Source organism: Fringilla coelebs (genome assembly GCF_963513975.1).
Source record: "Fringilla coelebs genome assembly, chromosome: 3".
In the NCBI taxonomy this organism is placed as follows: domain Eukaryota; kingdom Metazoa; phylum Chordata; class Aves; order Passeriformes; family Fringillidae; genus Fringilla; species Fringilla coelebs.
This window is the reverse complement of record NC_140030.1, coordinates 83,685,039-83,707,251: the sequence shown is the minus strand read 5'-3', so window position 1 is coordinate 83,707,251 and position 22,213 is coordinate 83,685,039. Positions and strand designations below refer to the sequence as shown.

Here is a 22,213-nt window from a genome sequence, read left to right as displayed (position 1 = left end):
GGGTATCGCTTACCAAAAGGGACGATGATGGGGCAGGTGATGCTGTATGTCATGACTACAGTGAAGACACACATCATCCAGGCGTAAGCAGCCCCAAACTGGAACTCGTAGGCCTGGTGCTGTGGGAGGGAATGGAGACCCATCAGCAGGAGGACCCTGAGAGCTGAGTGGGTATATGCAACACACCCAGCTGTATGCACAGCACCAGGCGAGCCCCATCAGGGTCCCACTGCAGCACTGCCCTCCCTGGGTGCAGGCCACAACCCATCCCTCAGCCCCGCTACATACTCGTTTGACGTTCCTCCGCTCGGCCGCCGAGCGGGCCAGGCAGAGGCGTATCATGTACATGAGCAAACCAGGGATGCGCAGCAGGTCCATGGCATTCCCGATGAAGGCAGAGGCGATAACGTAGTTGACAAAGAAAGCCCCATTGTCTGGCAGGAACACACACCTGGGGAGATGCAGCAAGAGCAGGCTGCAAGGGGTGCTCCCTCCGTGCAGGGCAGCAGCTGAGAGTCCCCATAATCTCTGGATGCCAACAAGAACCACCTCCCATTGTAAACAAAGCCTTTATGCTCAACTCCACTTACTCAAATCGTACGGCAGCTTCAGCAAGGAATTTTTTGTCGAACAACCAGCGGAAAAATACATCCAAGCTATGGGGGAAGAAGGCAAGAAGAAAAGATGAACCATCAGAAGCAGCAACAGACAGAAATGCACATATGTAGAAGCTGCTCTAGAAGGATCCAAAGTTCTGACCATAGACTGTGTTGTTCCCTGTTGAGTGTGTCACCAGCAATTATGTAAACTGGACACTGGAAAAAAATAAAACGGAACAAAACAATGCAACACTCAAAAAGGGATGTAAAGCTTCCCATTCATGTGTGTTCTTAGCCCTTTACTCTCATCATCTCAATATTTTTCCTCTCTCCTCTGTTTGGGCACAACATCCACGTAAGAAATAGATGACTGACTCTACAGAAGAAATTGGTTAGGTACAAGGTACCCTCCAACAATAGATTTAAAAAATCCCTTAGAAGAAACAAATCCCATTTTCCCCAATTTTGTTTTTTTATATAAAACTACCCAATCCTCTGGCACAGGTGGAGTACGGAACTCAACAGACAACAGCAAGATCAGCTCCTCAGAAGGAAGTGTGGTCTGTTGTGTGGTCAAAATGCAAACCTTCTGAGAGCATTCACCTGCCCAAGATGCAAATTTACATGCAACAAGGCTTTATTTATCTGTGTTGCAAACATGTAGTCACCCAGTGGGATGAAGGACTATTGTTCTGCTACTATCAGATGGTTTGTCTTGCTCTCAGGATTTACCTGACATCATCACTGAGGGGTTGTATCTCAAATACCGAATTCAGGTGGGATCTTAAAGATCCCTGACCCACAATGTGTAAAGAATGAACTAGCACAGTTAAGAGTTCCCTCTCCCTCACCCACTCCTCAGTTTTTTCTTCCTCACACTGTTCCCCTACTTGGCCCCTGTTCAGCGCTAGAGCTCACACCAATGGCTGACAGGCGATGCATCAGTGTTTCCTACAGAGCAATTTATAAACTCTGCAGGAAGATTTGAGGCATACACTCAAACATATGAGCACTTCTGTACCCAACTACCCCACCCAGCCAAACAGCATAACCTATTCAAGTTCTGGCTTAAAGGGGGAATTCACTAGTTTTGTGCAAAATTTGGACTGCACACTGAGGACAGAGCTGAAGAATGCCTCCTTCACCAGACATCAAGCAGACTTTTCACATGTACTCATCTATCGTGCCAAATTTTGCTGCATTATTTGTAACATCATGGCACGTGTCAATGCATCTGTATATTGAGTCAGTAAAGTCCTAAAGACCCAGACATGTATGGTCTGGTGTGCTTTTCCTCAACTAAGATTAAATACCAGTCTCCCAAGGGGATGACAGCCAGGGCACCAGTGAAGCGAGGAAAGGATGTAAAAAGAAGAGACCAATCAGGCATGCACCTCAACCCTCCCTGTGCTCCACATCTTTGTACTTGCCATCCCTTCCCACAGCTCCTACCTGCTCAGGCCCAGAGACGGCAACAGCAAGACCATGAAGATGAGGAAGGTGTAACACTTGTGCATGGTTGTCCTATTCTCTCCAGACCTGAGGACAGAGAGGCTGTTAACCTTTCACCCCACCAGCCACATAAGCTGTCCTCCCAATGGCTTTCCATCAGTAAGCACTTCCCAATGTCTAATCTAAATCCCACCCTGTCCATTCCTAGTACACGAATACATCCCCTTTCCCTCCAGCATATTTGAAATCCGTCATCAGGTCTCTATTCCTTTCCCCTTGTCTCATAGGCTCTGCAATCATCTTCCCTGACCTGTAATCCTGAGAGCTGGTGACACCCTCCCCCCCAGTCCCTGCAACATAGACAAAAAACAAATACATCGTATGTCCTGTGGGGAATGTGCCTCACAAGCAGCAGGCTTCTAGTGCTCTGCCCTTCAAGTACCTTCCCTGTGGCCAGAAGCCAGGGCAGCTAAAATTATTTTCCCTTGGAATTGCTGCATCTTACACATGGTACAGGCATACCACCCCTGCCTGCTCTCACCTGAGCCAAGACCACCCTCGCTACTAGCATTTCTATTAGTGACCAGCCCCAACTCCTCCCAGCTTTCTTTTTCTTGTAGACCTGTCAAGTTCTGCTCAGACAACCATGCTGCACAACAGCAGCTAAAGACTGGCAGAATAACTGTCCACAGCAGTCCCCAGGTGCCCAAGAGGTGCAACATAACACCAGGCTTGAAGTGGAAGACAGAAGTTCAAGCAGAAAGATCCAGCCCACAGCTTTATGTAGTCAGAAGCATCCAGCAGCCAATCAGCTCACTAAGAAGGTAAGAATAGCTGCTGGCTGTCCTTACCTGGTCCAGTGTGCTTCGAAGAAGGCAGAGTAGTATACAATGGTGGGCAGAAGAGCAGAGAAGCACCACAGCAGCAGGGTGGGGAAGAACTGGGTGATGATTGGGTTCTGCAACAAGGCAGAGAAGAAATCACATGTTACATGGTGAGCCAGCTCTTGTGCCAGGCAAAGGTACAGTTGCCTCTGCTGATGCCAAGGCCCCAGCACTGTGACTGACACTACACCCTGTCCAGCTCAGCATCTCCCTCATGGTCAAGTTGACAGGACCCATGGAACAATGACAATCTCTCCCTATCCCCAGCTTTGCAGGGGAAGTTGTGCCTTGGGGTGGTTCCTGTGTTACCCACCCTGCACCAGTCTCCAAAGTCCTTACATTGAGGTACTCCACAGGCTTGGTTACATTGAACTTGTCCATAGTGGTGATGATGATAGCAGGAGTGGTGAGAAAGAAGAGAAGGATGAAGAGGACCACATTAATCACAAAGCAGCGGATCCACCATATAAAGCCCCGGATGGAGAGGTGTTCCCTGGGAGGGAGAAAAAGGACATCAGGATGACTGCACAGGGCAGAATACCAGGTGTGGGGCTTTGCATGCACACCACAGCCCAGACTGCTGAACAGCACTTGGGGTACCAGCCCAAGGTTTTCTCCCTCCCAGTCAGATCAGACCTCTAGCTCAGCCAGGCTGGGCCTCACCAAGAACAACTCACTCAGCTCCTGGTGGAGCAGATGGAGAAAAGGCGGGTGCGCCCCTTTCCCACTGGTAGCGTCACTGAACTCTACAGAGCTGCTCACCAGTAGATGTTCTGTGGGTCAGGAGCATAACTGACAGTCCAGCTGGAGACATGGAGGGACTCGCTGCAGGAGGAGGCTTTGGGCTCCCCACGGCATGCACAGCCCTGGCACTTACAAGCGTTGAAATCTTTGAGGATTCTGGACAAGAGAAAGAAGGACATGCTGACACAAAAGAGAGGATGTCTTAGCGCTGCTGTTCTTCTGATTTAAGGCAAAGCCTGGGACAAGCCACCTCCTCAGGGAGGGCAGGACCATCTGGACTCACATGGCTGTGATGGTCTCATTGTGGAAGGTGACAAAGGCCATTCCCAGAGGCTTTTCATTAACCTTCTCCTTCTCCCGCTTGTAGTCATCTTTGAGCTTCTCCTCCAGCTTGGTATAATACTCAATGGCTTCCACCTGAGCAGGAGGACAGAGGTCAGAAGAGAGATGATCTGGGGACCCAAGCCACTGGACACCCAACTTCTCCCCAACACCTCCAGCACTCCCCTACCTCCTCACAGCCCCTGATGACACAGCAGCACAGGTGGCCACAGGGCTTGGGGTTGATCATGGATGGGGTGTTGTCCTTGCTCTGCAGGTTGGTGAAGTAGATTCGTCCACGCTCAGCTTTCTTCCTGAAACATGAGAGCGGAAGAGAAGGAAGAAAGGAAAGAAAGAGGGTGACTCATAAAAGCTCTGTGGCATCAGACTTGAGGGGGTATCAGGAACATCAACCCACTCTGCCTTTTCTCCAAAAACAGAGGTTACCTCTCTGCATCGAGGAACATCAGCCTGGCAACATCATAGCAGGGACGGGCCTCCAGGACAGTGCAATTGGCATAGGCCTCCCTGTGGATGAGAAGCATCAGTTCATCACAACTGGCACCAAAAGTACCCCTCAAGCAAACTCCAAGTGTTCAAGACTTCTCTCTGGCTGTGAGAAGAGTGTTCTGGGTTGAGTACAGTGATACATACCAAGAGTTTGCAGGGGAGCCTGCAGGTTCTGTCCCTTACAGCGGATGTGAAATACAGGGCAAACGCTACATCCTGTATGCTTTGGAACAAGGAGCCTTTCTGGACTTCTGCCCTGTAGCAGCTAGGAGCCTCTCTGACTCCACACTCCCCCCTTTGCCTTCACAGACTTGTGGTCAGAAAGAGGCAGAAGGGTTCCCAAAGGGCACAAAGCATTTCTTTTCTACCATGGTGCTTCTAAACATGGTCCTGACAGTGAGGTTCTGACAGAAGAGGAATTTAATTTTCTTGTTAAACACTAAGGACTGTGATCAGGGCAGCAGCACAACATCCCACTGTCATTGTTTGAGCACCTCCTGCCTGTATCTCATCTGTGAACTTAACTACAACTCAAGAAATGCCCTGTTCATTGCTTACCACACTGACCCCCTATGGCTCTGCAAGAGACGGCTGAGCCTTTCCCAAGGCACAAAACAAAGGATAGTTCAAATTCAGATAAGAAGCAGAAAAATAACAGTGAGCAACCCAAAATAAAGGTATTCACTGATTTTGCCTAGCTCTCTGCTCTCAATGTATTATTGCCATTCCAGATAACACTAATACTACCCTAATAAAAACATCCCTGTTACAGAGCAGTCTTTAGGGACACAGTGAGACTTACTCAAAATGCTTCTTGATCTTCTCTGGCTCAGCATATTTTGAGATCCCATTGATGAATAGAGTACGCTTAACCTGGAAAGAACAGAGAAGGGAGAAGACAGGTAGGTGTGGATGGTGTAAAAGACCAGATTGCAGCAAGACCCCCTCATCACTGACTGCGTCAGTGATGAAAAAGGGTGGCCCCCATCAATTCTAGCTAGTAGGGCTCCCCTTCTCCTGTGCTTCCGCTGGTTATAGTCATTCTGCACTCAGGTGCACAGCAGATTGACAGGCTAGGGACTTATACTGCAGGTACCTGAACAGAAACACAGCTACCCTTCAGAAATGAAGAAGGTAAAAGCAGCTGGAACAAGCCCTAAGGAAGAACGGGGTCCTTCCACATGTTTACCCAGCAGAGGCCTCTCCTGTTTCCCCACAGGCAGTCATGGCTGCTGCTCTGGAGGTGATCTGCCTTTGGTCAGGCAGAATAAAAACAGCCAAAACATGACAGCTGTGGAAATTGAGGTGCTCCGCATTGTCTCCAAGGCTACCTGGCTTGACCACAGGGCATGGGAAAATGTGTCTGGGAGAGTGGCCAGATCCCGCTCACCAAGTCATCCTCTTTGTAGCGCATCTTGGAAGTGTGCCGGCGCATGCTGTACACTGTCAGCAGCAGGTACAGGAAAGCAAAGGTGGTGTGCAGCCACAGCAGGTTATTCCTGTCACAAGGGAGACCACAAAGGTCAATGCAAAGTTGCCACTACAAGTCTGTGTATGGCTGATTAGGCCCTGAAGGCACTGAGGGCATGAGTGCATTCAGCATAGCACACAGATGCCCTACAACCAAATTCCAGGAGCTCAGCCTGGAAATTGGAGCAGGGACAGCAGCCTCACAGCAAGGGCAGAAATACAACCTTAAAGGAGATTAGGCTCTGCAGCAAGTGAACATTTACAAAACACCCCTTGAGGGCCTCAATTACCCATCCCACCCTTGCCCAAACATACCCAGACTTCAGGTTAGCGATAGTTGTCCTCCCAAAACTGTAGGCATTGTTTTCTAGAGAGAAAGAGGCAGACACAAACGTGTTCAGTTATACTGAGTGGGACAGAGCACCACTAGAGTGAGCTACAGCAAGAGTATCACCTGCAGAATACCTAAAAACCCAAGTTACATAGGATGATGCTGTGGATGCACTACAGTCAAAGTGAGACAGCAGTTAGGGCTTGTCTGTGTTAGTCCTGTCCTGCCCATCACTGTTACCCAGTGGTCCGGAACATGGAACATGGTGTTGAGAGCAGATGCCCCAGCCCAGCCAAAAGCTCCTTGTTCTCACCTAGCAGGTCCCCTGAGAAGTTGACAGGTAACACGATGCCCACAGAAAGCACGCCCACAACCACCAGCAGCCCAATGATGTGCCTCTGGAAGGACAAGTAGTGCACTGCATCAACCCCGCATTTGTCCCGGATCTCATCATCCCTGCCAAGGAGAGAAGAGCTGTCAGGCCATTTTCTACATTTCCTCAAGTGCTGGGGAAAAGTACAGGGTCCCAGCTGCCCTCCTGATCTGAGCACACACAGCACCCCTTATTCTGCCCTACAGAGCTGTAGCCAGACTCTGGATTTGGGAGCCCAGCACTCAGCCTTGAAGCAGCCTGGGCAGAAACCTGCCTGTGCAATGATTACCCAGCCCTGCTCCCTATGGCCCTGCTCTCTGTCTCCCAGGAGAGGCAACTGGACACCTTATACCCTCTGGGTGGGCCTTGCCTTTCCTGCTAAGATACAAATGCTGATGCTACCCCACAGCATTCTGAATAGAAGTGCTTGGGAGACTACTCCTCTGCTTCATCAAGCTGAGGGTGTCTCCCTGCATCCTCCTCATAGCCATCCCTGCGACAGCAGAGCCTCTAGCAAGAGTGCCAGGGAGATGAGTATCTTTGCAGAGCAGGGAACAGTTTCTGAGATGGGACTGAGGTGAGGCAGCCATGGGCCTGGGTTCTCTCCTCTGTCACAGACTCTCTGACCTTATTTTGTCTTTAGGACTCCTCACATAGTCCTGTCTTTGCTTGTTGTCTCCAGAGGACAAATTTCACTTGTGCTCTTCAGAGAGGGGGCTGCAGCAAGGGCAGTGACTTCATGAAGCTGTACTGCACTGGGTGTCCCAACAACCCTGCACTGCCCCTCCTTCCCCATGTGGGTCCCCCATGTAGGTACTGGGACACTCACTTTATCCTGAAGATGGCTGTCAGCCAGGAGCAGAAACCCTGTGCAAAAAGAAAACAGGACAGTTTCACTACACTCTGTGTTCCTTTAGCCCAGCTCCCTCCTTCAAAGGTTCCAGGGATCAGGCTGGTGTCCTTGCACCTCCACATATTTTGGGGGGGGGGGGGGGGGGGCAGACTACAAGCACCCAGATGTGCAGAGCCACAGAAGGGCTAAGGTGAAGAAGGTGACAGTGCTACTCCATGAAGCACAACACAGGTTGGACCCTGCTGTGTGGCTGTCCCCTACCAACTGGCAGCCCACGGGCAACCCACGGGCTTCTGGCTAATATGGAAGCTCTTCAAAGCCATGGCACACCCAGAAAATTCAGCATACAGGTACTTCAGCCATCATGCTGGACAAGAGAAACTGTAAGGACTGGGAAGGTAGGCTGGGCCAAGGCAGTGCTCCTCAAAGGACAACTGGGGGGGCTTCACCCCCCATCCATTACACCCATTATCCTCCCCTTCAGCAAGGAAAAAGCCAGTAGAGGAAGGCCCCAGCATGAGGAAAAGCTGGCAAGTAAGTATTGTTTGTTATGCTGACATTATAGGCTGGACAGATGTCTGTTAAGCCACAGTGGTCTAGAACCTATTTATTTAAGCACGTGTCTAAGAGCTGCATAATTCCTTGAGCTCTATACCACACTCACACACTACAAGATGTGGGACTTAAGGCCCAGGAACAGGCAAAAGTGTTTCTTCTGAAGTGCCCTTGGTTGAGCCAAGCTGTGGGTTCCTGACCCCCCAAAAACAAAGCGTTTGACTCTCGTGGCTACTCACGTTGTCCCTCTGGTCGAAGTCCACAGAGCTGGAGACGGAGGTGAGGCGCTCGTAGCGGTCATGGTTGTCAGAATGCAGGGCGGAGGCTACGCTAAAATGACAAGTGGGACGTGAGGGAGAAAGTTAGAAGATGTGAAGAGGCAGCCTGGCCAGGAACCAAGAGCACCCAGGAGACGAGAGGTTAATTCAGGTCAGTTTGCACCCGGCGAGATGGAGAGAGGTAAGATCAGAGGTAGCAGTAAAGAGAGAACCCTCCTCAGATGGCATGCTGAGCCAGGCAAAGCCCATGGACTTAGCCCATGGATGCTACTTGTTAGGCACCCTCTGAAAGGCACCCTATACTACGTGGCAGTCCCTGCAAGGAGAGGCTGGCAGAGGCTGCCACAGAGGAGAGGTGAGGTCTGTTTAGCACAGGGTTTAGACAGCAGAAAGGAAGTGAGAATTGGAGGCTGCCACAGCCCTTCTGGCTCTGGCATAGCTGGAAAGGCACTGGGAGCAGATCCTGTCCTGGAGGACCTCGCTCATCTTCAGGAGAGGAAGGAAGGAATGTGGTGGGCTGCATCCTGCTACACCAGTCCTCCTCATCCTTAGTGCTTCAGTGCAGGAGGAAAAATTCACCTGCCTGGAGCCAGGGTCAATGCAACCTGCTTCCCAGCCTCAGCTGAGCCTCCAGCCTGGAAATCCCTTGAGCAGGAGCAGGACAGAGAGCTAGAACAGAATGTCTCCATGCTAAAGTACAGGAAAGCAAAAGGGGTGAATATCACAAAACTGCTTTTCTCCAGCCAGAGGCAGGGACCTAGATGAAGAACCTGCAGCAGAAGCATCCAAGGCTGAAAACAGCTCCCACTTCAAACAGAGGCAGAGGGCAGCTGGAAAAGGAGGCAAGAAAATGGCCCAGAGATCTAAATTAAATAGCACTTGCAAGGTGACAACAGCAGGCTGGGATCTCGGAGGTGCAAGAAGAGAGATGACTGATCTGAAGGCTAGAAAGAAAGGGGAAAAAACCAAATGAAAATGTGGTCTCCTTATAGTCAGTACAGGCTCAAGGAGGGTAAGATGAGCAAAAACACAGAGAAACAGCTGCTGAGAGACAAGTGCTCGAGAGGAGGTGGATGACACCATGGGAAAGAGAACAAGCAGAGATCCTCATGAACTTTCAGAAGGAAAGTGGATGACACGTGGCCTCTCTCAGAGCAGAGTAGCACCTGCTGAGTCCCCAGTTCCTAGCTGGAAGTAATAGAGACGGGGGAAAGAAGATTAGCTGAAGGTCAGGGGACTATAGCAGTGGTGTGCAGCCTTGCCACTGTGCAGCCCCACAGTCTGCTCTGCTGGAGGGACAGCAACTGCTTTGACCAGCTCCCAAGCCTTCAGCTCTTTATAATTACAGAGGCCTTGCAGCTGGGCACAGGGAGCGAGGGTGAATTTCTGCTGAAGAGAAATTTCTGTCCTGAGAAAAGCCCAGCATGATGACACCATGAGCTTTTGGATAACCAGGATACCTCAGCTCCGTGTAGGGGGATGGAGTGACATTAATCAAGATGACCTGAAGTGTTTAGAAGACAGAGAATGCAAAACCCTGCCAAAGATGGAAAGCTGAATAGGGAGCTCCAACAGCAAGTGCACCTGGATGGAGACTTTTTAAAGCAAAGCACTGACAGGGCAAGTGGGTGAAAGCAAGATTTCCTCAAATTAAGATTAAGGTGGGACCCTGCATGATGCAGGTTTGATGCAGGCCCTGCCAGGGAAGGAGAAATACAGGATCTGAGGCACAGCTAGCCTCAGGCTGAAGAAATCACAGGCTCCAAGAGGGCAGGCCAAGCATGCTGTGGAAAGGGCTTGCAGGGGTGTGAAGCTGGAGGTGGTTGCACAGGTGGCAAGCCCACAGAGCAGTGTGATCATTTCCCTCATACGCAGAGGTGCAAGTGGGTTGCTATGACCTCCCAGTGCAGACTGAGTTGCCAGTTGAGACTGTTGATGGCTACTGCAAGCTCTGACAAGTTGCAGGACAAGGGCACTTGCTGGTTCTCAGGGAAAGGGAACACATCAGAGGAGGATGCCCTCTCCCACAAAGAACAGTGTTGTACATTCAGGGGCTGAGAGCACCAGATGACACATACATGTTCCTAACCCATCACCTGTCACTGCACTCAGCAGAGAACAGCTGGGATGGGAATGTGCCATTAGCCTTGAAGGAGCACAGAGAGAATGAGACTTCCTCACTGAGTTCTGCAGGTTTTTGGAGGCTTCTGGCTGCTAAGACTGTCCCAGCTCATATAGTAGCTTTAGAGGTGGTATGTATGGAACAGATGGCTCCAGCAAGCTCAAATGAAAAACAGGAGGAGGAAGAAGTGGCCCCCTGGAGAGAGACAAGCATTTGCGAGGATAAACGAAGTGGCCCCCTAAAAAGTCCTCAGAGCATGATGGCTCTACTACCTCTGTCTTACTCCCCCCACAAGATGTTAGCAGTGAAAAGTTGCCAGACACACCTGAAGCAGGGCCAACCACTAGTGAAGCAGTCAAGCAGGAGCAAGAGGTCCCCTCTGTGCCATGTACCACAGTGACCACTAGTTCTGTTTTAACAACTTAACTGCTCTGCTCCCAAGGACAAGGATCAGCTACAAAAATCAGGCAGATTCTTGTACCCCCTTTAAGGCAGTAGCAGGCCCCTGCTTTGCAAGTGGGAAAAGGAGGCTGCAGCTTGCTGTCCTGGCCTCAGACACAAATCAGTGTGGCTGGAGTGACCATGGCAGGCTGTGCACTGCCTGCAGGTCATCCTCTCTGCAGCACATACCACCCAACCAGCCAGCAAGTGTGATGGTCTTTTCTCAGGCACAAAAGCAGAAAGAAAGAGGTACAAACAGGGAGGACAGTCCATGGCAGGGCTTAATGGGCACCACCAGGCAAGCTGACAAAGGATGCTTTCAACAGCACTGAGGCAAAAGGTTTCTTCCAGAGGGGAAGAGAGAAAATCAAGGGTGCTTCCTTGCTGGGTGCGGGTTTAGGTGGCAAGGGACAAGGGCCAAAGGTTGCCTTGGTCCCAGTAGCCTCATGGGGTAAAAAGGCAAGACAGTACTCTTGCCAGATCCTCTTTGTGCATCTGCCTACCTTTTCAGATAGTGAGGGAACAGCTCTTGTGGCAATCTGGCACAAGAAGGACCAGGCAAAGTAGCCTCCCCTGCACCTGGGTGACCTGAGTGTACTATGGGCTCAGACAAGCAAGTTTGTTTACTTCCATCATAAAGCAGGATAGCTGGACACAAGCAGATAGAGCAGGGCACATGACACAGCACCCTCTGCCTTGGTCAGGACTGAGAGCTCCCTGGCACTGCTGCTCTCAAGGAGCATTTAAGGGCTACTAGGGGAAAACCAGAGTGCATTCAGCTGTGGTAGTGGATGACACAAAGGGGAGGGAAAGAAGAGCACAAATCCACTGAGAGACATAAATTCATGCCCAAACTCTCAGCCATTTAGATTAGTTCAGAAGCAAGATAGCTGCAAGAAAAAGGGAGAGAGAGGTTGTGAGCAAGGAAGAGAGAAGAGATGAGACCCTGAAAAAAACAACATACTATTCCCGCTCCTCTCTTTCCGTCTCCCAGCGTCGGCGCCTGGGGGCACAGAAACAGAAAGGGAGAGGTTACAACCATGGGAGTAGGCGCTGAGTTCTCCTTTTTTTTTTTGGAGGGAACTGTGCATCCAACATGGCTCCTCATTATCCTGAAGAAAAGAAACCTGCCAATGGTCAGGCTGGAAAAGACCTTCCTTCCAGAGCCTAGCAACACCTCAAGTTACAGCCATCTGGAATACCCACTGGTCCAGGGGCAGAATGCTTTCCTGCCAGCTGAAGTGAAGCTAGCTTCACTGGGAAGGTGACCTGGCTCCAGACAATGGACATAGAAGGGAGCTCCTGGGTGATGGGGAGTAGGACACATTGTAGTGACTGCCTGGTGGCCGTCTGAGCTCCCCTTCCATATATCTCCTCCTCACCCAGGCAACAAACACACATGCACCCCCCTCCTGAAAATCTCATCCCACCCCATGGAGGAGCCAAGCAGCATGGGCTCCTCCCTGCAACAGCAGTCCCATTGATCTACAGCTACTCTGTCCCTCTCCCTGTGCTCACCAGCTCTCCCTCTCCAAACAGCTGGCACCCCTCTGCATTTCCGCCTACAGCCACTGCTGGCACTCCCTTGCACCTAAGGTGCTCAAGCATTGCCTCAGAGAAAATCCAGCCCTCCCTCCCCAGCAGAGGACAGAGCAGTTCCTGTGGCTTCCTGCCATCACCTGGATCCAGACTGCTTAACCCTGCTGCCCTCTACACATTGAGACCTCCTATGATTATTCCTTCTCCTTGTTTCCCTTCCACTACCTCTGTACAGTTGATTTCCCCAGCCAGACCAGGAAATGATGGGCAGAGGAGCCACAGGGACCCAGCTGCTTATCTAACCCTATCCAGGACCACTTATTTAAACCAGAATTCCTGGTTTGATGTTGGAAAAAAACAACTTTTTCTACTGCTGTGCAGGGAATGCTCCCTCTGCTGTGGAGCTGCCATCCCCAATGGGCCTTGGCTTTTGCTGACAGACACGGTAGCCCACAAATGCATTGGGCAGGAAGGATCCACTCCCAGACCAATTCATCAGCATTTGGGATGGGAGCTAAGCTCGCATCAGCACAGCAGTACCACACCTGGAAAAGCAGCATACTACTTTCAAGTGCTCTTAACAAGAACTGCATCAAGCAGAGCCACAAAGACACCTTGGAGGGTTAACAAAGCCTTTACTGTGGCAGCCCTCACCCTTCCTGTGACCTCTTGTTCCTCTCCTCCCTCCATCTGCTGTTCCTCTGTAAGGGTCCCTGCACATCTCTGTCACTGAAGGGACCATAACTGATATGGAGACAGCGGGGACCACTCCGTGTGTTGGGAGAACAATGCTGTAACAAAAAAGCCAGTAAGAGGGGATTTCTTCCTATTCCTGGAACTCAGGGGATGCAACTGGAACATCTGCCTCTCCTCTCCAGCTGCTCAGGCACACAAAATGGGATTTATCCCTTCTGCCTCACAGCAAGGAGGGGCACTACTCATATCTTATTCCCTTGCCACTCTCCCTTGCTTACCTGTCAGCATCAGTCACCAGGGCCAGGCGTCCGTAGTCCCAAGCAACTTTACGCAAAATTGAAAAGACAAACAACAGTGCCTGAAAGAGACCAAAAAAGAAGCTGTGAGAAAAGGCATTGTCCAACTCTGTCCTTGTCCCCTGCATACAGAGCCACAGAAACAAGGAGGGTAGGAGGGGACAGAGTCTTCAGTTAAGAGCGCACTAAGAGCACAGGAGAGCACAAGTTCCCCAGGACTGTTAAATCAGACTATCTGGATAGCTGTGGGAAGCACAGGTCCAGGATGCAACACACAATAGCTAAGGTAGCCCCACAGGCCCTGAGGTTCCTGTAAGTAAAAATTATGGCTATATGATTTGTGGTCCCATAGCTTCTAAGCAGAAACATGCAAACCTTTGGGTGGATAAAGCTGCAGGGACTTGGCAATGTAAGTGGGTGTTTTGGGATGCAGGACTCACCCAACATCACTCCCATACCGCAACACCCTTCCATGGGGCTCAGTGTGGTGTTATTGGAGTTAAGCCAATAGTGGCTAAGCCCACAGGGTCTGTGAGACATGATCAGGGCCAGAATGCCAGCCAGCAGCAAAGCCAGGGATAGCATTTAGGGCCCTCAACTCTAATCATATGATCATTGTCCTCGTTTCATGGTTAATTACAGGAGAAAGTGTCGAAGTGACAGTAGGTAGACTTACGAGAAAGCACATAAAGTCAAGGGCTAGGACAGTGGGCACCCCACCAAAGGGCAGCCCCTGCAGCACAGTGCTGCGGATGCGTGCACTGTAGCAGTAGTCCTTGGTAGTGCTGTTGTTGTTGTTGCATGTGGGAGTTTTGCAGGGGGCCCCTACTGAGCCCAGGGTGGCGATGACGTAGGGAAGCATCTCTACAGCTTCATCGTCTTCCCTGCGGAAAGGAGAAAAAGAGCTAGTTAGATGCACGCCAGTTCAATGACAATGTAGCCCTGCTGGAGTTGGGGGCCACCCTTGCCTGCCAGCTTGGGCTTCTCTGTGCTACAGGATTTTCCTGGGACCAGGGTCTAGGGACAAGGTCATCTGAGAAGCCTGCTGAGTTCAATGGTGCCAGAAGAACCCATTTGCTTCAGCAGCTATTGTCCCACCATGGAGTCCCAGAACTCCCTTCCTTGTTTGCCCACTCTCACACCACTTAGGTGCAGCGGTCTCACACACTGCTTTTCTTCCTGAGAACATGGTGTCTCAGCTCCCACTCCTCAGCAGGGAAAGCATTTAGGTATAGGAAAAAGTGAAAGGGTGGAGTGGATGGGGCATGAAGTCACGTCTGGATGATAGAAACAAACTGCTATAGGACAGTTGCTGCATCATGATCCCACAATTTCCTTTGCCTGGCTGCATAAAGCCATTAGCTTTATTAGGCTGAATCATCACCCTCTCTTCACTGCGGGCCTCAGCCTCCAGCTCCCAGGGCACCCATCAGGGGCTGGTCACACCCCCTGCTTGTTTTTTCTCCTTCCTCTGACTTGGAAACCATTTAGATGCAAGCACACAGGGTAGAAAGGAGGCTTAGACTCTACTATTTAGCTGGTGAAATATTTTATTTATATCAGTGCCTTCCCCAAACGGTTACGAGACCCACAGCAGCATGGAGGTCAGCATCACTGCTTGGACATGGGGAGGTCCTCCTCCTGTGTAGAGCAGCTCCATAAGAAAGACAGAGATGATTACGGTAGCAACAGAAAAATGAGAACTAAATAACTCAGAGAAGGACATGCTGACAGCAGAAACACAACCACTTTTTAGAAAAGGGCTGAGAAAATCCCATCAGTTGCAGAAGGAACAGTGATAACAGGAAGATCTATACAGGCTTTTGATCCCTAAACCATTCCTCTTAATCCAGCATTCACAAACCACCCCAAATCCTTCACTACAGCCATGAACCATACAGAAAGGATGAACAGCACACTATCAATTCTGGGCAATGCCTGGGGTTTTTTTCTCCCCAGGATTGCTCAGGGCTACGCAAAAGAGCCTTGGCTTGCCCAAAGGATGAGAAAGCTGCCAGCACCACTGTCCTTCAAGCTCTGCATTGTTTGGTGACATGAGCAGAGGGGATGCAGGGCTCTTACCTCCAGCTCACGGGTATAATCCTGGCCATCTCCTGCCTGGCTGCAGAGATTTATCAGCATCGCAGCACAATGCTAGCTGGATAATGACCACAAAACGATTCACTGCGGTGACCTAGAGAGCTCTGCTACAAAGTGATCCCTCCCAGCTCAGCTCCAACGGGTGCACAGCTACAAACCAGCCGAAGCACGGATGACAAAGGGCAGCCTGCAAAGCAAAAGCCCAGCTGGGTACAGGCATTGAGAGGGGGTCAGCCAAACTGGAAAAGTCACAAAGCAGCCTGTTAAGACATAATTCACAGGTACAGAGGTGGAGCAGGGCTGCCCAGAGCAGAACAAGGGAGCAGAAAAGCAGGAGAAAAACAAGCCAAGACATGAGATCACAGTTGGGAATAAATCAGGAAGACAGGATAACACATCCTGGCTGAATTAACTAGAGACTCGGAAGCTCTAGGGGAATGATGGGAAAAAATGATGGGATGAGACTCAAAGGAATATCACACACTTTGGAGCGTGAATGGTTCCACCCCTCTGTAAGTGCAATCTAGATGAACTGAACGAAAAAAATAAATATCTCTCAACCCTCTTTTTGGGAACCTTGTAAACTTTTAGCAATAACTTCCAGATTTTGTAAAGACTACAATCCTACTGTAACACCACAGCCTTGAGTTTTCCTTCTATTGTGAAAAAAGACAGAAGAGAAGCATTTGCTTTTTCTAGACCTACTAAGTACACTCCTAAGCACTGTCTCCTTCCCAGGACACAAGGTGTCTTCTAGCTCTAACCACTCACCCACACATTCCTAACACATTTTCGCTTCTGACCCCGATGGAAAGGTGACCAGAACCACACACTCCATCCTGGGTAAGGAAATTACCTTGATTGTCAGAACAGCACTCTGATGCTCTCAGCATCTCTCCTTACACTGCTCTTCACATGGTAGAGCACAATTTACTTCTCTGATGGCATCTTTGCAAATTGAAGAAAAGCATGTCTGTCATCAGCCTGCAATCCCACTGCCTTGAGTAGCCAAGGTAAATTAGAAGCCAGCCATGTCCCAGAGCAAATCACTACTTTCAATACACCTGGCTGCATGCTTCTCAACTTCTCACACCACTTCACTACATATGGTGTCACTTTGGAATCACTTCCTCTTGACAAATCTGAATGACTCCAGGATATTGGCAGATTTTAGGAACCTTGCTGCACATTACCTTTTCTGGATCATTAATAGCAAAGGACCTCATCCCTCTGCTCTTGTCATATTAAAATTGCTAGTTCATTCCTTGACTTTGTGGAACCTCAGCCAGTTTTTGAGCCAGAACTCTACATCTACTCCAGTAGACAGTTTTCTTAACAGTTTTCTGTGAGAAATTTCAGAGGTTTTCTGAACATCCAAGCAAGTTACACAAGTCTGCCAGATGCTGTTATTTTACCACAGTATTGAAAGACTTGCAACAGATGAGGGAACTATGATTTTCCTATGCAGACACCAAACTATTTACCTCATTCTTGCAAGTTTTATAGCCCCATTTTTCCAGTTGTCTTTCTTAAAAGAAATGAGGCTCATATGCTCAGATTGCCCACAACCCTATCTAAACATTATTTATACAAACCATTACATACTGAAGACAAGTTCTGCAAGCCTATAGACAATTTAGGACACATTTCAGAGAGACAGGTCCCAGAGATATACTTTTTCCCTGAAACCTAGAGGATGGACTGGATATAAACCTTCCTAGCCTCTTCAGTGTTCAGTGACCCAGCCAGAACACTCAGCAATGGAAAAGATGTGGCATATGCCCAAGGCTTACACTGCCTTTTCATGAGCTGAGTAAAGAGGCACAGAAGCAGTCCACATCATCCTTAGTTATGTAACCTCCCACCCAGCTGGTAATCACAAGGAACTCCCCATGGAGACAGAGGTGCTTCAGGTGTGTGGGAAGCTGGGTAAAGTTCACAGGAATGTTCAGAACACTTCTGCCCTTCTAGTTCTCCCAGCTGCAAGAATATCTGGCAGCAGGCTAGAGGTGACCTACCATTGTATCAATTTCAGTAAGACTTAACAGGGTTCTTCTGGGGTTACAACACCATTTAGGCAACTAAGAAAAATGCTTTGGCAACCAATTCTGCAGTCTTTATCAATAGTGCCGAGCTAGTACCCTTCACCAAAGGCCTTTCCCAGGAGTCTTTCAGCTGAGCAGGAGACCGGCTGGTTTTCCCAGGCACAGTGCAGTACAGCCCATGGGCCTGGCAATACCCTTTCCTTGCATTTGCTTTGCACCTTGGTCTCAGATGCTCACTCCAGGGAACTCTGCCCCCATCCTCAGCCAGGCAGGGCACATTCCAAAGTGTCCTGCACTGCAAGGTGCAGGGCCAGCCCTGCAGGCAGCTGATGTTGGGCGTTTCACTCAAAGCACAGGCAGGGAGGAAAGCTGGTGCTTGCAGCATGCATGGTCTTATAGTACGGAAGCACAGTTCCCTATTATGAAAGGAAATCCCTTCCAGCAGTGTGGGAGGGATAAGGGGATTTTTCTAGCAACAGCTGCTCTCCCCAACTCAAATACACACTGAAGGGAGAGGTAGGCAGGCAAAGCTTTCTGTTTTGAACCCAGGGTCTCCCTCTAGGGAAGGACCCTGCATGTTTCCTTATACCTTATGCTGCCACCACAGGTAAAGGAGCATCTTTGAACACACAAACTGTGCTGCACCAGAACATGGCCTTTGCTGGTCCCTCCTTCCCCCTCCCTAACGGCTGTAGGTCAGGGCAGCCTGGGCTGAGATCATCAGCATGAGCTCCTGAGCATCAGCATGAGCTCTTGAGCATCAAGAGACAAGGCGCAGGGAGTTGGTGGGAAGCTGCTGTGAGGCTGGAGTGGTAGGAACCAAGCCCTTTCCTGACCACAAGCATGGCTTGTCACCACAGAATATAGTGGGGCCACAGTAAGATCAGGACATCAAACCAGGTTCCATGCAAAGCCCAGAGGCTTCCCCTCCTGCATTCTGCCTAATTAATGCTGACTTCCTCAAAACAGCAAAGACAGACTTGCCGAAAGGCATTTTCCCCTCTTATTCAGCAATACTGGACTCCATCCCCTTCTCTATTAACAGTAGGTAGGAGAAAGAGAGGCAGCTTTACCCATCCACAGAGAAACCTGTTCCCTGCTCCACAGCAGGGAACCTGTTCCCTACATCCCCAGCAGGACCAGCATGTCCACAGTGTCCCCTGCTTTCACCAACACGTGTCAGGAGCAGAGGCATACAGCTTCCTACCTGAAGTCCCTAAAAGCACATCCCGCCTGGTGTTGTAGCCCCAGCTTCCGCCTGTTAAGCCCTGTGCAAACTCAGCCCTGAGAACTGCTGTTTTTGAGAGCCTGGTGGCCTCGGCAGAGCAGGGTAGGACTTCTCCTCCTCCTTGTCTTTGTCCCTGGCCTGCAGGTCAGCACCCAAATGAGGACCCAAACAGCAACCAGGCTAGCTTCTATGCTCCCATCTATCCACTACAAAGAGAAAGAAGAAAGAATGCAGAATGAGGCTGGTAAGGCCAAGATTACATGCCTTGGTTCTTCTCAGCTATGACTGTGGCTGCAAAGTGTCTATCAGGATGCTTGTGGAGTCATCCCACTTGCAGGCAGGGGACTGGGAGGTGCCTGCTGAGGATGCTGCCTGTCCTTGAACTCTTGCTGCAGCACTGTAAGGCCAGGGCAGACAACATAAACAGCACTGTGGGTCTTCCCAAACAGAGCATTTCCCATTCTCACCAGCTCACCCTGAAGTCTCTGCCCCTCATACTGAGCATTCAGATCCTCTGTCAAACCCCTGGCACCAGGGGGAAAGAAGAAAGATGAAGCACTGTGCTGGGACTCAGGCAGGAGTGACGCAGGAGCTGGACAGCCAGCTAACCGGCAGACAGATGCACTGACACGGGCAAGTGTCTGTGTTCTTCCAGCCACACCACTGATGTCAGCCAGACACGAGGAGGTGACCTGAGAAATGCCTGCAGAAAAATATAAATCAATAAAGCGGATGCTTGAGCTCACAGACCAAACGACGTAAGCACACAAGCTACGTTCATTTGTTTTCTCACCAGTAAATGTTAACAACTCCATCAGCAATTAGAACATCGAGATTGTTCTCTAGTAGAGACACATTTGTTTATGGAAATGTGACAGTCTCATAGCAGGCTGGAGGTGCAGAGACAGGCAACTGGAAACCAGCAGGTCTGGGGCTAGAATTCCAAATTTCCAGACTAAAAAAAAAGAAACCCAATCCTTCTTAAATGTCTTGGGAATGGCATTCAGGGAGCTGAGGTGTGCTCTGGTTCTCAAACACGGAGGGTGCTGTGGACATGGCCTGCACCTTTCAGACTTGCTCCTCTGGGGTTCCCTTGGTCTCCCAAGTACCACAGGTAACCCACACTGCGACCCCAGGGACCTGAGCCCAGAGGATGTGCCACCCTGAGGCTCTACCTGCCAGGCCAGTACAAACCTGCCTGCACTGGGCACCTGGAGACCCTTCCACAGCAGCTGTCACCCAAGGTTGAGAGAGCCTTCTCATCCCCTCAAAGAGCCACCTAGGTTACCTGCACCTAAGTGGCTAAGTCCATCAGAGCTCTGAGCAAACTACTAGCAGCCACAAGCAGACCACAGGAAGAACAGTCTGACTCTATTAGTAAGAGCAGTTAAGCAAGTAGGGAATAACCTCAGGACAGATGGGGAGAAAGGGGCTTACAAGTTAGCTGAAAGCCTTTCCCAGAGTACAACAGTTAAACAGGGAAAATAGCACTATTGGTGCAGAAACAGCAGTGGGAAAGCTGTCCTGCACTGTGCCTCAGACCTGGCACAGAGCATTCAGGCAGCTGAGGGCTGGAGAAGTGCTGACATGCTGGATGCAGTGAGGAGAAACATGATCTGCAGGCCAAGGGAAAAAGCATCAAGAAGCAAATGTGCTACTGGTGCATTTCCGACAAGCCTGGGCAAAGCACTGACAAGCATACAACAGGGAACGGTCCTGTATCAGCAGAAAGGAGGAGGGCCTGCCAAAACCCTACAACTCTTTGTCTCCTTTCCATCTCCTTCAGTCAATACAAAGCCCCCTGCACACTTCACCTCTATGAATAAGCCAACTAGACACCAGGCCTACAAAGCTTTGGTCTGGCAGGCTTGGCTTCTTCAAAGCAAAAACTAAGTGCACCTTTGCCCTGGGTCCGAAGTCCTCCCAACTGGCTTTGCACCAGGCCTCAAATATCTACCACTAAAGGGCATCACACCTTTCTTTAGTGCACATCAGCTCCCAGTCCTGGTGTTGGCAGGTACTGTCACTGTCACAGCCAGCCCTAACGCCACTGCTCAGAGCACCATTTTGTGGTGGCTTGCACACTGCTGACTGTGTACATCCCAATGCTCAGGAGCCCACCAAAAGAGGTTTGGTGGAACAGTGACACCCATGCAACTCCGGCTCTGCTCCCAGCACAACTGTAAGCACTGCAAACCACAAAAGTAACCGTGAGCTGGGACAGTGCCTGGCACGGATGGTAGTGGTAGTAGACTATAACAGTGGGGAGAATTTGCACCCATGTAAAACCTAGGTTTGAGTTTCACAAAGGTCAGGAACCTGTCCACTTCATAACTCAGTCCCTTTCAAAATCACCCAGGATAATAACAAAAGCCTTGCCTTTGAACCGCAGCAAAACACTTCACACTGTCTTCACCCACTGGAAACTCTCTACCTTGCCAAGTGATATGGATTGAGCTCCAACCAGCTAGGTATTTTTTATGCCTCGTTTTTACAGGAACTCCCTTCAATCTGATGGTAGTGCTTTCGAGTCATATGGTGCCCTGAACATAATGTACCATGCCAAGAAGGGCTGTACCACAGCCTGAAACCCAGTATGCTGTGGTTCATGCTCTTCACATCAGAGCTGGCTAATCTGTCCTCAGCCTAAGGGCAATCTGGGCTCTCTGGCTCTGCATTTTGCCCCCATGCTGCACATCCCACACTGCTGTCTTCCTGCCTCAATTTTCCCATCCCTTTGGTGCTCCTGAGCAAGGGGTGCCTGTTCCTGCCTGGCCATCAGGGAAGGGCTGATGATGGCCCCTTTTCCTCCAAAGAGGTTTGGTGGAACGGTGACACCCACACAACACCATGATGCAGTTCTGCTGCCAAGGCAGCTCGACTGCCTCCACCTGGCTACAAGGAACAACATGGCCATGGTACCTGGCATTCCTGTACCATGAAGGAGAGGTCCCCAGCCCCATCTTGTCTGCTAACTGACAAACACTATGGAGTTTCAATAACACAGACACCCTCAATGGTGTCTCACAGGAACCTATCCATGCATCCCAGCTCATGGCAAGGGACTCATTCTCTGCCATCAAGAGAAAGCCCAATCTATCAAACAGTTCTCCACATCAATCAGCTCTGTTTGCACTGCAGAATCACCCTGGTTTACAGTAAATTTTGAGTGTTTCATTAGTTACCAAATCAAATACTTAAGTTACAAATATATCTACCTGTCACTTTCCCTTCAAGTTCCTAGGCTATAAATCTCAGAAAGAAATCAAGTTTGCCTGCCAGATTGTACTTTATAAAGGAATAACACTTACTGTTTGGCTTCCCTTGTTTCCTGTAGGCATACACTGATAGTGAGCCAGTAAAAAATAAACATTAG

At 50.0% G+C, this 22,213-nt stretch overlaps 1 protein-coding gene across 4 annotated transcripts in view; it reads right to left on the bottom strand.

Annotated features, from left to right (window-relative positions):
• The window catches only part of TMEM63B (transmembrane protein 63B), a 48,881-nt gene that overhangs the window by 4,261 nt on the left and 22,407 nt on the right, over positions 1-22,213 (bottom strand). For 3 of the 4 annotated variants that reach the window (XR_014616009.1, XM_084202122.1, XM_084202124.1), the window contains exons 2-20: positions 14,141-14,348; positions 13,447-13,526; positions 11,898-11,936; positions 8,332-8,422; positions 7,514-7,551; positions 6,625-6,767; positions 6,296-6,347; positions 5,901-6,009; positions 5,313-5,383; positions 4,448-4,528; positions 4,191-4,314; positions 3,963-4,096; positions 3,698-3,835; positions 3,275-3,428; positions 2,903-3,009; positions 2,052-2,138; positions 591-656; positions 289-451; positions 14-119 (exon numbers count right to left, since the gene is read on the bottom strand). Coding sequence is in view for 3 of the 4 variants with exons in the window: in XM_084202122.1 (XP_084058248.1) it covers positions 14-119; positions 289-451; positions 591-656; positions 2,052-2,138; positions 2,903-3,009; positions 3,275-3,428; positions 3,698-3,835; positions 3,963-4,096; positions 4,191-4,314; positions 4,448-4,528; positions 5,313-5,383; positions 5,901-6,009; positions 6,296-6,347; positions 6,625-6,767; positions 7,514-7,551; positions 8,332-8,422; positions 11,898-11,936; positions 13,447-13,526; positions 14,141-14,326 (1,969 nt within the window). In the remaining variant the exon portion in view is untranslated. The remainder of the gene's footprint in view (positions 1-13; positions 120-288; positions 452-590; positions 657-2,051; positions 2,139-2,902; positions 3,010-3,274; positions 3,429-3,697; positions 3,836-3,962; positions 4,097-4,190; positions 4,315-4,447; positions 4,529-5,312; positions 5,384-5,900; positions 6,010-6,295; positions 6,348-6,624; positions 6,768-7,513; positions 7,552-8,331; positions 8,423-11,897; positions 11,937-13,446; positions 13,527-14,140; positions 14,349-22,213) is intronic. The other variant, XM_084202123.1, reaches the window with a different exon arrangement.